The sequence below is a fragment of the Trichosurus vulpecula genome, chromosome 7 (genome assembly GCF_011100635.1).
Source record: "Trichosurus vulpecula isolate mTriVul1 chromosome 7, mTriVul1.pri, whole genome shotgun sequence".
NCBI classification, from domain to species: Eukaryota; Metazoa; Chordata; class Mammalia; order Diprotodontia; family Phalangeridae; genus Trichosurus; species Trichosurus vulpecula.
The window spans coordinates 256710955-256729595 of record NC_050579.1 but is presented as its reverse complement, the minus strand read 5'-3'; the positions used below and the strand labels follow the sequence as shown (position 1 = coordinate 256729595).

The following is an 18641-nucleotide window of genomic DNA, read 5'->3' as shown; positions in this document are numbered from 1 at the left end:
CTATATATTTTAGATATGAGGCCTTTATCAGAGACATTGATTTTAAAGATTTTCTCCCAAATTTCTGCTTCCCTCCTAATCTTTGTTGCATTGGCTTTGTTTATATAAAAAAATTTTTCAATTTAGCATAATCAAAATTATACATTTTGCATTTTAAAATGTTCTCTATATCTTGTTGGGTCATGAATTTTTTGCTTTTCCATAAATCTGATAAACTATTCCTTGCTCTCCCAAATTGCTTATATTATCAGCATTTATTCCTAAATCATATACCCATTTTGACTTTATTTTTGTATATGGTGTAAGATATGGTTCTATGCCCAATTTCTGCCATACGAATTTCCAATTTTCTCAGCAGCTTTTATGAAATACTGAATTCTTAGCCCAGAAGCTGGATTCTTTGGGTTTTTCAAAGAGTAGATTGCTGTAGTCAGTGACTTCTGCATCTTGTGTACCTAACCTATTCCACTGATCTGCCACTCTGTTTCTTAGACAGTACCTGTGACTGCTGCTTTATAGTACAGTATGGCTAGGACACCTTCTCTAGCATTTCTTTTCATTAGTTCCCTTGATATTCTGTTCTTTTTATTTCTTCCAGATGAATTTTGTTATTTTATGCAGCTCTGTAAAATAATTTTTGGTAATTTGATTGGTATGGCACTGAAAAAGTAAATTAATTTAGGTAAAATTGACATTTTTATTATATTAGCTCAGCCTAACCACGAACAACTGATGTTATTCCATTTAATTAGATCTGACTTTATTTGTGTGAGAAGGGTTTCATAATTGTGTTCATATAGGCCCTGTGTTTGTTTTGGCAGGTAGACTCCCAAATATTTTATGATGTCTACAGTAACTTTAAATGGAATTTCTCTTTCTATGTCTTGCTGTTGGTCTTTGTTAGTAATATGTAGGAATGCTGAGTATTTGTGTGGGTTTATTTTATATCCTGCAACTTTGCTGAAGTTGTTTATTTTTTCAAGTAGTTTTTTTTACTTGAATCTCTAGGATTCTCTAAGTAAATCATCATACCATCTGCAAAAGTGATAATTTAGTTTCTTCCTTGCCTATCCTAATTCCCTCAATTTCTTTTTCTTCTCTTATTGCTACAGCTAACATTTCTTGTACCAAATTGAGTAATAGGGGTGATAATGGACATCCTTGTTTCACCCCTGATCTTATTGGGAATGCATCTAGCTTATCCCCTTTACATATGCTGCTTGGTGATGGTTTTTGTTAGATGCCATTTATAATTTTAAGGAAGATTCCATTTATTCCTATGCTTTCTAGAGTTTTAAAAGGAATGGGTGTTATATTTGGTCAACAGCTTTTTCTGCATCTATTCAGATAATCATATTGTTTCTGCTAGTTTTGTTGTTGATATGATCAATTTTCCTGATAGTTTTCCTCATATTGAACCAGTCTTGCATTCTGGGAATAAATCCTACCTGGTTGTAGTGTATTATTCTAGTGATAAAATTGCTGCAATATTTTTGCTAATATTTTACTTAAAATTTTTGCATCAACATTCATTAGGAAAATTGGTCTATAATATTATTTCTCTGTTTTGACTCTTCCTGGTTTAGGTATTAGTACCATATTTGTGTCATAAAAAGAAATTGGCAAGACTTTTTCTAAGCCTATTTTTGCAAATAGTCTATAAAGTACAGGAATTAATTGTTCTTTAAATGTTTGATACAATTCACGTGTAAAACCATCTGGCCCTGGAGATTTTTTCCTAGGGAGTTCATTGATGGTTTCCTCAATTTCTTTTCCTGTGATGGGATTATTTAGGTAGTTTATTTCTTCTTCAGTTAACCTGGGCAATTTGAATTTTTCTAAATATTCATCCATTTCCCCGAGGTTATCAAATTTCTGGGCATAGAATTGGGCAAAATAATTCCTAATTATTGTTTTAATTTACTCTTCATTGGATGTGAATTCACCCTCCTCATTTTTGATACTGGTAATTTGCTTTTCTTCTTTCTTTTTTTGATCAAATTGACCAAGAGTTTATCAATTTTATTGTTTTTTTTTCTCATAAAACCCACTCTTAGTTTTATTTATTAGTTCAATAGTTTTTTGATTTCAATCTTTTTAATCTCTCCTTTGATTTTCAGTATTTCTAATTTGGTGTCTCATTGGGGATTTTCAATTAGTTCTTTTTCTAGTTTTTTTTTCAGTTGTATGTCCATTTCACTGATCTCCTTTTTATCTATTTTATTCATGTAAGCATTTAGACATATAAAAACTTCCCCCAATAATTACTTTTGCTTTATCCCATAAGTTTCAGCATGTTGTCTCATTATTGTCATTTTCTTGAATGAAGTTATTAATTGCTTCTATGATTTGTTCTTTGGCCCACTCATTCTTTAGGATCAAATTAGTATCCAATTAAATTTTAGTTTATCTTTCCGTGGTCCTTTACTACAAATAATTTTTATTGCATCATGATCTGAGAAGGATGCATTGACTATTTCAGCCTTTCTGTTCTGGATTGTGAGGTTTTTATGCCCTAGTACATGGCCAATTTTTGAGTATGTGCCATATACCACTGAGAAAAAAAGTATATTCCTTTTTATCCTCATTCACTTTTCTGCAGAGGTCTATCATATCTGCCTTTTCTAAAATTCTGTTCACCTCCTTAACTTCTTTCTTGTTTATTTTGAGATTAGATTTATTGAGTTCAGAGAGGGGGAGGATGAGGTCCCCCACTAGTATGGCTTTGTTGTCTATTTCTTCCCGTAACTCCCTTAACTCCTCCTCTAAGAATTTGCATGCTATACCACTTGGTGCACATATGTTAAATAATGATGTTGCTTCATTGTCTGCGGTACCTTTAAGCAAGATATAGTGTCTTTCCTTATCTCTTTTAATTAGATCTGTCTTTGCTTTTGCTTTGCAAATTCCCAGAAATTTCCTAGTAGATACAGAAAACACAAAATTTTAAGGGATATCTAGTTCAGGCTTTCATTTTTGAGATGAAGAGACCAAGTTTCTAAGAAGACAAGGATTTTCTCCAGACAGGCAAGTAGACTCAGAGCTATGACCTCCCATCTTGTTCCCAAGACAGCATTCTTTTAATTCATAGGCAGTTCCAGAATTCTTCATTAACCAATGTGAAAAAGTGGGTGATGCAATATTCTGACCTTACTCTTTGGATTCACATCACACTCATATCTCTTCTTCCTTCCCCTTCACTCAGGGCCAGCTTCTTGATGCATCACCCTTACAGTAACATTTAGCTAGACACTTAGATGGAGCTTGGAGAGAAGGGGTCCATTTAATGACTTCAATAATACATGCTGCTTCTCAACAGCAGCTCTAGTACTTGGTTTTTACACTAACCTCTCAGATTTTTCTCTAACTAGATAGAAAGTAGATGTCCAGCTCTTATCTTACTGGTTCTTCTAGTATCAGTCTTATTTCTCTTAAAAATTACTTTGATTTTGTGTAATTCTACTTTCTAAATGTATTCTTAGTTTCCACAGACCACTTTGGTCGTGTTCCTGAGAGTTTGTTACAAGCTTTCTCTGCATTTGGAGTGGAGAAGAATATCACTGGTTTGGCCTTTGTGAATAGCTGTGAACATCTCCCATTTTCATTACACAAAATCAACATTGGGCTACTTTTTCCATTAAAGGAATTGGAGGTAAGAATCACAAAGCTTAATTGTCTCATGCATTCTAATGTAGAAATGACCAAATCTCATAAACTATTTTAAACAAAAATGTGTAGGCTAGGATTTGAGCAGGCAAAGGGGATGATAGATGTTCATTCAAGGTGGGGAAAATGCTATGAAGAAATCACCCAACATTTGCAATATTTTTCCAAGTTCTGAGGAAATTTAATAATAGAGACATAGAATTGTAGGATGTCAGCACTAAAAGGGTTCTGCAAGGTGAGAGAAGCCAAGCTTCATTTTTACAGATAAAGAAATACATAAATGAAATAAAGACCACATGAGAAGTACACAGGCTAATGGGTAAAAATATCATAGATGAATATATTTTTTATAGATTCATTCAAAAATACCTGAAGTTCTGTGAATACATGAATGTTTTGTGGACACAAGTCCTTCTTCTACCTTGAAGGTATTTCACAATTTACATATTCATTAGCCAGAATTAAAGCATCATTTTTATGCCTATAGGATTATACTCTGAAGTAGCAAACCAGAAATTTTCTGTGAAATAAATAATTTAAGCATAAAAATTTCCTCACTTTGAAATTAAGGTTGTTTAGGGAATATTTTCTTATGTATTTTTTATTTTTATATACTTTTTTTCTTTTTTGGGAGGGGAAAAGGCAGGGCAAATGGGGTTAACTGACTTGCCCAAGGTCACACAGCTAGTAAGTGTGTCAAATGTCTAAGGTCAGATTTGAATTCAGGTCCTCCTGACTCCAGGGCTGGTGCTCCCATTTTTTTCTGTACAATTTATTCTATTTCAGAATTCTCAGATTTGATGAAAACAAGAAGGGATCTATGTTCACTTTTTTCCTGTGAGAACCTTTAAAGCTATAATGTCAATCAGTTTCAAGCAGCTCAGTATGAGACAAAAATGGCCAATTCAATTTGATCCAATCAAACTGTATTCAATTAAACCATATGTGTTGCAAGGCACTTCCTTAAGAGCTGATGCTTAGAAAGAGGAAATAGGTCCAAGAATCTTAAATTCAAATAGAGAATATAGGACAGAAATGACTATGATACAAAGCAAAATGTGACAAACACATCAGATCCAAAGAAGTAAGACTGCCCTGGAAAGAAAAAGATCCAGTTCAATTAGTGGGATCAGGGAAATATGAATAGAACATTTTAAACTGTAGCTAAAGTTCTGAGGACCCAAATGACTTTCATAGTAAGGAAGAGGTAGAGTGGGGATAAAAATAATGAATCAGAGAGTCCCAAGAATCTGTTTGAATTCTAGCTTTGCCTTATTGACTATATAACTGTAAGATCTCTTTGATCTTTTCATAATTTTAAGTTTCATAATTTCATAATTTTAAAAAAGTGGTTAAACTGGGTGACTTCAAAGGTCCCTTTTAAGACTAAATACTACACCCTGTAGAGAAGGGCATATTCCTGACACATGGTCTATCATGAACAAATGCACATTCATGGAAAAAGCTAAAAATGCTTGGAGGGTGAAGAAGAGTCCTGTGAATTGGCTTGAGGGAAACACAAATATCTAGATCCTAGGTGGTGTAGTAATAGAGTGCTTGACCTAGACTCAGAAAGACCTACGTTCAAATATAATATGACACAAATCAAAATATGATAAACACATCAGATCCAATGAAGTAACAGTACCCTGGGAAAAAAAAGATCCGCTTCAATTAGTGGGATCAGGGAAAGATGAATAGAATATTTTAAACTGTAGCTAGAGTTCAGAGGAACCAAATGATTTTTGTAGGCAGGAACTATGTTACAGTGGGAGAAAATAACAAGTCAGAGAGTCCAGAATATTTATTATTTCAATGATAGCTTTGCTTTACTGCCTATGTAACTGTATGGGCAAATTAATAACATTCTCTTGGATCATTTCATACTTTTAAAAATGAAGTGGTTAAACTGGGTGATTTTAAAGCTCTCTTCTGACAGTTAAAACTATGTCCTATAGGGAGGGGTACATTCCTGATACATGGTCTATCATGAACAAATACAGATTCATGGAAAAAGTGAAAAATGCTTAGAGAGTTAAGAAGAGTCCCAGGAACTGGACTGAGAGAAATAGACATATCTACATCCTAGCTGGTATAGTAATAAAATGCTTGACCTGGAGCCAGGAAGACCTATGTTCAAATGAAACCTCAAACACTTACCAGATGTATGTCCCTGAGCAAGTCTCTTAACTACTTTCTGCTTCTGCTTCCACTATAACATAAGAATAATAATGGAACCTACTTCCTAAGGTTGTTGTGTTGATCAAACAAAATATTTTTATCTCATATCAATTTATAAAGAGTGATGATTCCAGGACCACAATGAGGTTGTGAGACTGAGTCACTGAAATTATGATAATGTCCTTTATACTAATAGGGGAAAGCATATACTAAAAGGGAAGCATAACTAGCTCCATTTGGGGCATATTGAATTTGAGACGCTCATGTGACAAAAATAAAAGGAAAATGGGTGTTTCTATAATGTTTTCTATGATGTTTATTCAAGCTACAGAGCTCATCTTGAACACTTTTCTGTAAGAATAATCTGCCAGAAGCTGAGGGTTTGAAAAAAAATGACCAAAGATGATAATTGTGTATCCAAATAGATCTATCTTTAGGTTCAAGGTAGACCATCTGTATCCTATATTGATGAGAATCTCTCCTGTTAGCAAAAATACTTTTCTGTTCATATTAGAACAATCTATAGCACATCTTTCCTTCATTCATAGATGATCTATCATTTATATAAAAAGGACAGAATATAAAATCCTTTGTTATTTTGGTTGTTTTTAATCTTCCCTAGGTGAGATGACATGAAGCAAACAATGTGGTTGGAGAATCGAACTTTTGGGACTGATTTCATCCTGCTGGGGCTCTTTAGCCAAAGCAAATACCCTACTCTCTTCTACTCACTGATATTCATTATCTTCATAGTAGCTCTGACTGAGAATGCAACTTTGGTTCTTTTGATTCAAAGTGATCCCCACCTCCACACTCCCATGTACTTCTTCATCAGTCAGCTTTCCCTCATGGACATGATGTATATCTCTGTCACTGTGCCCAAGATGTTGTTGGATCAGGTGATTGGGATTCATCATATTTCAGCTCCAAGCTGTGGAATCCAGATGTTTCTCTATCTGACACTTGCAGGAGCAGAGTTCTTCCTTTTGTCAGCCATGTCCTATGACAGGTATATGGCCATTTGTCACCCTCTCCGCTACCCCATCCTCATGAACCATAGAGTTTGCATACTCCTTGCAATTGTCTGTTGGTTCTTGGGCTCCATTGATGGTTTCATGCTCACTCCTATCACCATGAGCTTCCCCTTTTGTAAATCCCGAGAGATCCAGCACTTCTTCTGTGAGGTCCCTGCCTTGTTGAAACTGTCCTGCTCAGACACATCACTCTATGAGACTGTCATGTACCTGTGCTGTGTCCTTATGCTCCTCATCCCTGTCATAGTTATTTTAAGCTCTTACTCCCTTATTCTCCTCACCGTCTGTAGGATGAATTCGGCTACTGGTCATAGGAAAGCATTTGCCACATGTTCCTCCCACATAACTGTTGTTTTTCTCTTTTATGGAGCTGCTGTCTATACCTATATGCTCCCTGCTTCTTATCATACTGCTGGAAAGGATATGATGGTGTCTGTCTTCTACACTATCCTAACACCTGTTATTAACCCTCTCATCTACAGTGTCCGGAATAAAGACATCACAGCAGCTTTGAAGAAAATGGTGTGGTCAAAGCAAGCTTTAGCTAATTTTCATAAGTAGAATATGGTCTCTAAATACTTAAAAATATTCCATATTCTTATTTATTACTGGTTCATTTTATTCAAGTTATCTTGTGGTAAATAGGCATCTCTCTACCTCCCCTCTCCTTCCAAATAAATTTCCTCTCCTTGTCAGTTTTTGAAACCTTTCGGGTTAATATTTTCCTGATTTAGTATAAAAATCCTTAACATTTAAGTCAGGGTATAAGGATTTGGCTTCTCTACCCACAATTTGTTAACTAGGTTCCTTTGAACCAATGACTGAAAGTCTCTGAGACTTGTCTTCCTTTTTTGTCCAATGTTGTGTTAATGAAATAGTCATTAAATACCTAAAAGGTGAATGGGATGATCATGGATTTCTCAAAAACTGGTTTTACTCAACTGCCCTCAGAGTGTGCAATCTTCAGGACCTTCTCTGATGTCTCAAGGTAGAGTATTGTTAGCACCGATGCCACTTGCCGCTTGTTGCATATTGCGAGGGCTTCTGAAATACTAACTATGGGTTTGGCTTGATTTTTAAGTTTTTTTTTTCCTTAGTAAATTAAGCAGTTGGTTTAAGTGTAGTGTATTGTAAGTCTTTCTACTCACATGTTGCAATAATCACTTTATTCTCTTATACTGATTATTAACTAATCACTTTTAACCTCTTAGTTGGTTTATTAAACCAATAAATAAATGAAATAATTTGTTACCATTTAGGCTTTATGCCCTCCTCCAATCTAAGATAACAGCAATTTATTTTGTAATCATTCTAAAGATAAGTCTAGCATTTGAAATGGGCAGTTTGTATAGTCTGACATATAGCAATAGTTTGAGGCTGCATAGTATAGGTTTCCTGTGGATATAACAGTCACCCACCCCATAAGTGCACTGTTGAATACATGTCAACGCTGAGCTTCTCAAAAGGCCAGTCATGAATTTATTCATGAGCTCAGTAATAGTGCATCCCAAATCTTCAGACCCAGAATGAAGGAGAGTTTTTGCTGTCAGAGACATGGCCTTCCTCTAAATAAGAGCATTTCACTTCAGAATGAACCATACTGATGATGTGTTGCTACAAAGAGAATTCTCACAGAACATCATGGCTGCCTGGCTTCTGCAGTTGGGTATCTTATGAGAAATCTATGCACATTAAAGACTAGAAGAGACATCAGAGGTAGCTGACTTCTCTGTTATCCTAAGATGTAGTCTGTTGCTTTATGCCCTTTTGATACATTTCATTTGAATAAAAGAGTTACCTGTTTGACTCTGCTTTTATTTTTAGCCTCTGAAAATTTTCTTTTGAACCTTTAGCAATTGACGATGATTATGAGAGTGAAAAACAGCTTGAGTTTGGCAATGGGTGTCCCTTCCTTGACTCTTGATTTGCCTTTAAATTACACAGATTATTTTAATAAGGTTTGCTGTTGTTCATTTTTTCAGCCGTGCTAGTAGATCTCGGGCCAATGTTATTAGACATCTATCATTCTTAAAGGGAAGAAAACCTATTAATTCTCTATTTAAACCATCAATTAGGAATGTTTGCAGAACTGGGACTTTGCTTATATCCTTTCAGATATCGCAGATCACAGGACTGGTTATATTTGAGCAGTCTTATCAAGGTGGATAACCTGGCTCCCTGAAGGTCCTGGTAGGACAGAGGACTGCTGATTGTCTTAAACTTAATTTAGGAAAATTCCATATGAGCACATGCAGATTCTCTTAGTGACCAGGTTAGGCAACCTTAGGGCATTAAAAATATTCTGTGCAAAGGCCCATATGGATACTTTGAATGCCTAGGTTGGGTGCTGCCAGACTCTGGCAGAAAACAATCTAATATTTACTTAAATAAAACAACCCTGAGGACAAGTAGCAATGATAAATACCAAATGCATAATATTAGATTGGTGAACTAAAAGTGAATTATATTTGCGAGTGGTATGATTTATTTAGTTTATAAGGGGATGTATGAAACACAACTAAGATAAAAAAAAATCAGGTTCCTCACTTTGGGGATAGAGAGGAAGTGGAAATATGGATGTAAGGGTAGGAGGTGAAGGGGAGTTTGGTTAGAGAAACCACAAGTTTAAGCAATAGTCTATCTTCCCATACACTAATTTGCAGAGAAAAATTGTAATATTTGCCATGGATCCAAAAAGGTTAGCTAATTATTTATTGTATTAAGGCAGCTTCATGGCATAGTGGATAAAGTGCTAGGATTAGATTCAGGAAGATCTAAGTTCAGATTTGAACTCAGACACTTACAAGCTGTGTGACCCTGGTAAAGTTACTTCATTCTATTCGCCTTAGTTTCCTTATCTGTAAAATGATCTGGAGAAGGAAACAGAAAACCACTCCAGTGTCTTTGCCAAGAAAACACCAAATGGGATTATGAAGGGTCAGTCACAACTGAAATGAGTGAACAACACCAAAAACTATTATATTAATACAACATTCCAAGCCAACTCTGAAGGAATTATGATGAAAAATGCTATCATTCCCCAGAGAAAGAACTGATGGTATCTGAATACAAATTGAAGCATACTTTTTTATTGTCTTTATTTTTCTTGAGTTTTTTTGTCTATGTTTTCTTTCACTGCATGACTTATGGATATGTTTTCCATGACTACACATGTATAACCTATATTGAATTTCTTGCCTTCTCGATGACTGGGGGTGGAGGTGTGTTGGGGGGGCAGCGTCAGGAGAGAGGAAGTGAGAGAATTTGGAACTAAAATTTTTATGTAAGTCTTTTTTTAATTTATTAGGCAGTTAATGCTTAGTTTTCAACATTCACTTCCACAAGATTTTGAGTTCAAATTTCTTTCGACTTCTCTCCCCTACACCACCCCAAGATGGTGTGCTTTGTGATTACCCCTTCCCCTAATCTGCCCTCCTTTCTATCACCCCATCCCCCTTCTCTTGTGCCCTTTCCCTTCTATTTTCCTGTGGGACAAGATAGATTTCCATACCCAATTGCCCATATATCTTCTTTCCAGGTGCATGTAAAAACGGTTTTTAATGTTCATTTTTAAAACTTTGAGTTTCAAATTCTCTCCCTTCCTCCTTCACTATCCACCCTCATTTAGAAGGCAAGCAATCTGATATATAGGCTATACATGTGGAGTCATGCAAAACACTTCCATAAGAGTCATGTTGTGAAAGACTTACTACATTTCCCTCCATCCTCTTCAGCCCCTCATTGATTCTATTCTCTTCTTTCACCCTGTCCCTCTTCAAAAGTGTTTGCTTCTGATTACCCAATCTGCTTCCCTTCTGTCATCCCCCCCATTCTTACCCTCTTCCCCGGACTTTCCTATAGGGTAAGATAGATTTCCATACCCCATTGAGTGGGTATGTCACTTCCTCCTTAACTCACTTCCAATAAGAGTAAGGTTCACTTCTTCCCTCTCACCTCCCCTCTCTTCCCCTCTATTGTAAAAGCTTTTTCTTGCCTCTTTTATGTGAGGTAATTTTCCCCATTCTACCTTTATCCTCCTTTCCGCTCTCACCCCTTAAGTGTATTTTTTAGATAGCATCCCTTCATTTTCAACTTACCCTGTGCCCTCTGTCTATATTATATATATTCCCAGCTGTTATGGTAATTAGGATGGGATTTTTTTGTTTTCTCTTTTAGAATGCTAAACTAATCAAGAACCTTTGATGGGTCTTGCCTTTCAAATGTAATGGCAGGCAAAGTGGACTTTTTATTGTGTTTTGTTTCTTTGATTGAATCAAGAGACCTTGACCTGCTTAAGAAATAAGAAAGCCTACTTCACATAGGTTTGAGTTGCATGGATGTGATGCCCTCTGACCCTGAGAAGAGTATATAAGTTCTGAGGTTGGCATTTTGTTTTGGGACTCTCACTCACTGGAAGAGTGGGGTGTGATTTGAATAAATTAGACACGGAGTAGCCATTGTTAAAAGCACCCCCCCAAGCTTTGAAAACCCAGATGTTGGTGCTTCTCTTTTTGGTGACTATGTATGTCATGTCTTGGTCAGACAAAGCCTACCTCTTGCTCTGTTTGCAGTTCCTGTTTGTATTTGCTCTGAAGTTCAGGGTGCTGACTTTTTCTCCTGGACTAAGTGAATAACATATGTATGTTTAATTGAAGTGAGATTGTTAACCATTTAAAGTTGCTTTCCTTAGAAAATCAGATCAAAGAACCTATGCTAGCAGCCCTCCTGTGTGCTGGTGTTATTGGCATTACACAGCCACAGTAGGGGCAAGCAGCATTGTTGTTACAAAATGGCATAGTTGGAAGAACTTGCAGATTAAAAGGAAAGTATGGAGTTTTTGGGGACTGGGATGGTGGTTAGATGTTTCCCAAGTATTGGGTTGCTCTTTATACTCGTGGTGGTTATGGTTCTGTGGAGCCCCAGGAGCAGCAGTGGCCTGAAGGTAAAGAGGCAAATAGCTGTGACCAGAGTGGTTTTCTGGATGCCCAGAGCAGGGACCCTGGGAGATAACCTCTCCTTCCCCCACCATACCCAACTAGCACTCTGGAGGACACAGATCAGAGCAGCACTTGTGGGAAGAAAACAAACAGAGGCTCAGGGGAGGTGGAGATGGCCAGAGCCAAGGCCTGAGTGGACTAGCTCATCTCCTGACTGTGCTGGAGGAGTGAATGTCCTGAGAGTATATTGTATGTGGTCTCTTGAGGTGCCTTCACTCAGACTTGGCAGGTGTAGTTGGTGAAGCAAGAGAGAGCTTCTAATCATTGGTAAACTTTCCCCTAGCAGGGAATCCAAATAACTGATGAAACAACTTTTCTCTTTCTCTTCCTTTTTTGTCTGAGATGATAAAGCTTTGTTCCTTAAATTTATTTTCTGTTTAAGCAATATTTTTAAAATCTAGCTCACTATAAAGAAGAAGTGACCAATTTTAGCAGTTTTTTATTTGTGTGTCCTTAACTATGATGTGGGGATACAAGAGGGAGGGATAATGTTTGGTTTTAGTATAGAGATTTAGAAAGGATCAGGCTTCAAGGTACCAAAGGTACCTTGGTACCTGTCCAAAGGTACCAGGCTTTCCATTGGCTTGAGATAGAAGCAAAATGAGAGATAATTTTAGGGTTTGGATGTATTCATGTTGGCTAAGTTCTATGATGGGAGGACCAGGCAGTGAGGGCTCAGTCTTTAGACACTTGCACAATAACTTCTTCCTGCTGACAGTCATTGTACAGATGGTGTGAGCTTGCTTCCAAAATTGGGTGGTGGAAGGGCCCTTTGACTCTATGCTTTAGAGCAGTCATGACTGTTTCATGTCAGCTTATTGTGAAGTGACAAAACTCTTTTAAATGGATCCTGAATGGGAACTTTGTATACAAAAGGCTCAAAGAGATTAATTCTTTGTGTTTTCCTGGAAGCTTTCAAGTAAGGAAGAAGAAATGATGTGAGCTTTCTGGTGGAAGGGCAGTGGCAGCACCACTAACACTCTGTTGTCTGTCACTAGCTCTTTTACACCCCACCTTCACCATAGCTGAAAATCCACACCATTGCCATTTCTTTTGTCTCTCTGTGTTAATTCTTTCCTAATTATAAAAGAATAAGTATCAGAAATATAACAGAATGGGTTATGCCATTGTGAGCTTTAAAAGGCCATCAAAGCCATCAGAGGTTCTGTTAGCACATCAAACTGGTAGTAGCAGAAGCCAAGTCCAGTGAGGAGCTACCCTTGAGGAGCAAACTGCTTGACCCTGTCTAGGCACAAATCAACTTGGCAGTGAGACACCCTGTCTACAAGGAAAGGAGGGACTTATCCATCAGCTGTGATATGCCAGGAAGTGAACTTGGTAGGAACTCACTGTTGGGAGAAATGGACTTGCTGGGCCAAGAAGCACCTCTTTTACCGTGATTTGTCGGGGGGGGGCACCATTTAAATTGGAGTTTATTCTCTTCAGTGACTAAGTAGGTTTCTAGAGGGGAGAACACAACTGGGTTCATATTGTGCTTCAGTCCTTGCTATATCTTCTCAATAAACATTCTTTTGTAGAAGCGAATTGATACTAATGAATTAATTTATATTGGTGAAATGTTAACTTTGATTGATGTTGAGGGAACACACCAGATGGCAGCTCATTAGTGATAGTAATAGACAACCTCATACCCTCAGGGTTATCTCTAGGACCCTGATCAGGAAGAGTAGTAGCAACCCTTTGGAGAAGCAACCTACTCATCCAAGCCATAGTTAGAAGAGTGAGCATAGAGAGAACTATACTTCCTGAAGGCAGAACTAAACTGGATCCAGGGTTTTCCTCATGCCCTTCAAAAAACAGTCAGGTAGTACAATTCATAGAATCTCGGCCTGGAATCAGGAGATGTGAATTCAAATCTAGACTCAGACAGGTACTAGCAATGTGATTCTGGACAAGTCACTTAACCTCTGGTGCTTGAATTTCCTCAGTTGTAAAATGGAGATAATAACACCGTACTTCTTGTGATGATAAAATGATGAAATATCTATAAAGCTAACTAACTGCCTGGTATACAGTAGGCATTTAATAATGGCTTTTTTTCTTCCTTTATTTCCTTCTTCCCCAGACAAAAGTGAGTCAGTGTGCAATTTTGCTGTCTTGGATAAGACTAGGCTGTTGAGTAACACGGCCTCATTCACTCAGAATTCCCTACTCTTCCCAGATATACACAGCAATATCAGTTTGTAAAAGAAATGCTGTGGTATATTCAGAATCACAGTCAAGAAATCGTAGAATTTTATAATTGGAGGGTACTTCAGAGCTCCACTTATTCTAATGTATGTGCCCCAAATAGTCTGTAGTATTCCATAAGGCTAACAGTTTCTATTTGAAGACCTCCAATGAATCATTCTGTGTACTAAGGCTTGAGACCTAATTCCAAATGCCATAATGGCAATTTGGTATAACCTTGTATCCCTAGGGCTCAAAAGGCCCTTAAACAATTAACCTTATATTCCTAAGCTTCAAAAGGCCCTTTCAGCCAACAAAAGTGATGGGTCTATGGACAGAGGAAGTATCTAAAGATGCTATCTTGGGACTCAACCATAGCGAGTGTGGAGCAGACCCCAGGTGACTGAATTGCTGGCAGTGGTGGCCATTCCCAGACCTATAGGTGAAGGAGAGGGGTCTGTCCAAACTGGATGAGAGAGAAGTGAAGTCCTGCACAGGGCCTGCAGCAGGGGCAGCAGCTACTCCGGGGGCTATCAGCCCACAGACTTACTATTTTAAAGACACTTACCTACAATTCCAGTAGTCAAGATAGAAGAGTAAACAGTGAGTTGCTCTCACCATCCCTTGTTGACCTTGAAAAACCCAGAGAATATTGCCCCAGGAAAAATCTTGGAACAGTGGAGCCAGTAGAAAGATGGCAGTCTATTGGCTCTAGCCTAGGAAGCAGGGGGATTAAAGAAAAGTTCCGTCTTGCTGTGGCTGAAGGGGACCAGTTCAGGATGGGAGCCATCCCAGAAAGCTAGCAGCAAGCTCCACCTAAGATAACCAGCAGGAGATTCTGAGCCCCAGGGTGGAGGAGCAGGTAAATGCCAACCCCAGGCACACACCACATCCAGCCTGGCACCATGTAAAATGCCAGACCACTACAACATTGAACTGCAAGCTACTGAGTCCCCAGCACAGAAAACCAGTAACCAGACTCCTAGCCCCCAGCATAAGAAGTCTGGGACAGTGTCCCCTGGGCCCCAGAAGCAGAGATTAAATTTAAAATTCAGAAAAAAAGGCAAACAACATGAGCAAGAATAATAAAATAACTCAATGACCATAGAGAAATATCTTGGTGACAGGGAAGATCAAAACACAAATTTAGGAGAGGACAACATGAGCAATATACCCACATCTGAAAATTCAAAGGGGACTATGAACTGATCTCAAGCCCAAAGAGCCTTCTTGGAAGAGCTCAAGAAGGATTTTTAAAGTGAAATAAGAGATGTAGAAGAAAAATTTTTAAATGCAATTGACAAAATTTAAAAAAGAACACAGAGGAAAACAACTCCTTAAGAAGTAAAATTGGCCAAATGGAAAAGGAAGTACAAAACTAAATGACTAAAACAATTTCCTAAATATTAGAATTGGGCAAGTGAAAGCTTATGACACTATGAGACATCAAAAATCAATCAAAAAAAATCAATAGAATAAAAAAAGAAGAAACAAAATTCCTCAAAAAAACATAAAATTCCTCATAGAAATAACAACTGATCTGTGAAATAGATACAGGAGAGGAAATTTAAAAATTATTGGTCTGACTGAGAACCATGATGAAAGAAAGAGCCTAGGCAGCATCTTTCAAGAAATCATCAAGGAAAACTGCCCTCAGGGTAAAATAGTCATTGAAAGAATCTGCTAGTCACCTCCTGAAAGAGATTCCAAATTGAAAATACCAAGGAATATTGTAGCCAAATTCCAGAATTATCAGATTAAGGAGAAAATACTGCAAGCAGCCAGAAAGAAACAATTCAAGTATCAAGGAAGCACAGTCAGGATTATGGAGGACCTTGCAGATTCTACATTAAAAGATCAGAGGGCTTGGAATATGATAAGGCAAAGGAGCTTGGATTACAACCAAGGATCAACTACCTAGCAAAACTGAGCATAATCTTGTAGGGGAAGAGATGGACATTCAATGACATACAGGACTTCCAGACTTTTCCTGATGCAAAGACCAGAGCTCAACTGAAAATTTGAACTTCAAATACAAGACTCAAGAGAAGCATAAAAAGGCAAACAAGAAAGGGGGGAAACATGTCATTCAATAAGGACAAACTGTTTCCATAACTACATGGAAGATGAGACTTACAATTCTTGAGAAGTGCAACTTTATTACATCATATAGAGGGGAAATATATAGACAGAGGGGGTGGGTTTAAGTTAATTTTATGTGTTGATAAAAAAGTTAAGTGCTGAAAAAAGATTTTAATGGGAGAATGAAAGAAGGTGGCAGAAAAGGGTAAATTATATCACATGAAGAGGCACAAAGTCATATTATAGTAGAGGGAAAGAAGGGAGGGTGATGAGCATTGTTTGAACTTTACTCTCATCTGATTTGGCTCAAGGAGGAAATAACATATTCAGTTAGGTATAGAAATCTAACTTGCCCTATTAGTAGTTGGAGGGGAAAGGGGAAAGAAAAGGGAAATAAGGGTAGAAGAGAAGGAAAAAGTTGAGGGAGCTGGTGGTCAAAAGCAAAATTCTGGTGAGAAAGGAAAGGGAGAAAGGAGAAAGGAAAGCATAAATGCACAGGGGGATAGCGTGGAGAGAACAACACACATACTAATCATAACTATGAATATGAATGGGATGAACTCTCACATAAAATGGAAGCAGATAGCAGAACAGTTTGAAAATCATAATCCTACAATATGTTGTTTACAAGAAAGACTTGTGAAACAGAGGGCTATGCACAGGGTAAAGGTGAAAAACTGGAGTGGAATATATTACGCTTCAGCTGGAATAAACATCAGGGGTAGCAATCTTGATCTCAGACAAAGCAAAAGCAAAAATAGACCTAATGAAAAGAGATAAGGAAGGAAACTATATCATGCTAAAAGACACCATAGATAATGAAGTAATATCATGGCTAAACACATATGCACCAAGTGGTATAGCATCCAAATTCTTAGAGAAGAAGTTAAGGGAATTCCAGGAAGAGATGGACATCAAAACGATACAAGTGGGTGACCTCAACCTCCTCCTCTCTGAACTAGATAAGTTTGACCACAAAATAAACAAAAAAGAAGTTAAACAGGTGAATAGAATTTTAGAAAAATTAGATATGGCATACATCTGGAGAAAATTGAATGAGGATAGAAAGGAATATACCTTTATATTGATGGTGCTTGGCACCTACACAAAATTAAGCCTGTACTAGGGCATACATACCTCACAATCCAATGAAGAAAGGCAGAAATATTAAATCCATCCTCTTCAGATCACGATGCAATAAAAATTATATGTAATAAAAGGCCATGGAAACATATACTAAAATCAATTGGCACCTAAAAAATCTAATCCTAAAGAATGAGTGGGTCAAACAACAAATCATAGAAACAATCAATAACTTCACACAAGAGAATGGCAATAATGAGACAACATACCAAATCTTATGTAATGCAGTGAAAGCAGTTCTGAGGGGGAAGTTTTATACCTCTAAATGCTTACATGTATAAAATAGAGAAAGAGGAGATCAATGAATTGGGCATGCAACTAAAAAAGCTAGAAAAAGAACAAATTAAAAATCCCTAATTAAATATCACATTATAAATTCAGAATACCAAAGGAGAGACTAATAAAATTGAAATTAAGAAAACTACTGCACTAATAAATAAAATTAAGAACTGGTTTTATGAAAAAACCCAATAAAATAGATAAACCTTTGGTCAATTTGATTAGAAAGAAGAAGAAAATCAAATTATCAGTATAAAAATGAAAAGAGTAAATTCAATACTAATTAAGAGGAAATTAAAACAATAATTAGGAACCCAATTGCACATCCATAAATTTGATAATCTTAGTGAAATTGATGAATATTTATAAAAATATAAATTCCCAGCTTAACAAAAGAGGAATTAAAATACTTAAATAACCCCAGGTCTGAAAAGGAAATTGAACAAGTGTTGCAACAATCTGCTAGCAGCTGCTGTGGGGGCGAAAAACCAACAAGAGCCCAACAACAAGAATACTGCAAGCCCAGGTTCTTTTGATCTACTTTACTAAGGAAAGCAATGCTAAGAGGTTAACAATCTTACTTCAATCCAGCATACGAATATCATTCACCTAGTTCAGGAGAAAAAGCCAATGCACTGAACTTCAGAGTAAATACAAATTACAAATATCAAAAGACAGATCTTTTCTGATTCAAATCTCAATGCATAGTTACCAGGATTTAACAAAATCCAACCATCCGGGTTTATAAGCTGGAGAGCTCTGAACTACAGCTGCCCAGAGTCTCCACATCAGTACACCTTCAAGAGTGAGAGACCTAAGCAAATAGCTCTGTTCTCTCTTTTTATGCACTCTTTAGCTGTCATCAAACGTCATCTGAGTGACAAGAACTTAGGCTCATACTATTGGCTCTGGTCTTAGCAACTCCCCTTAGGCCCCTGAGGGCTTCACACCCACATACACTTAACACTGAACAGGAGTTTCGTCCTGGGGCTTAGAACCTAATAAGACTCAACAAAACACACCCAACTAAATTTATATTACAACAAGCCATCAATGAACTCTCTAGGAA

General features: G+C 37.1%; 1 protein-coding gene across 1 annotated transcript; it reads left to right on the top strand.

Moving 5' to 3' along the window:
• Positions 1 to 6479: 6479 nt before the first annotated feature.
• On the top strand, positions 6480 to 7442 carry LOC118857914 (olfactory receptor 2T29-like). Its single transcript, XM_036768380.1, has one exon. It carries the CDS (start codon positions 6480 to 6482, stop codon positions 7440 to 7442), a length of 963 nt encoding a protein of 320 aa, XP_036624275.1.
• The last annotated feature ends 11199 nt before the right edge of the window (positions 7443 to 18641 follow it).

Bases quoted from the DNA above. Each gene is read 5' to 3' on its own strand.
- LOC118857914 (XM_036768380.1), top strand. From the start codon at position 6,480: ATGAAGCAAACAATGTGGTTGGAGAATCGAACTTTTGGGACTGATTTC.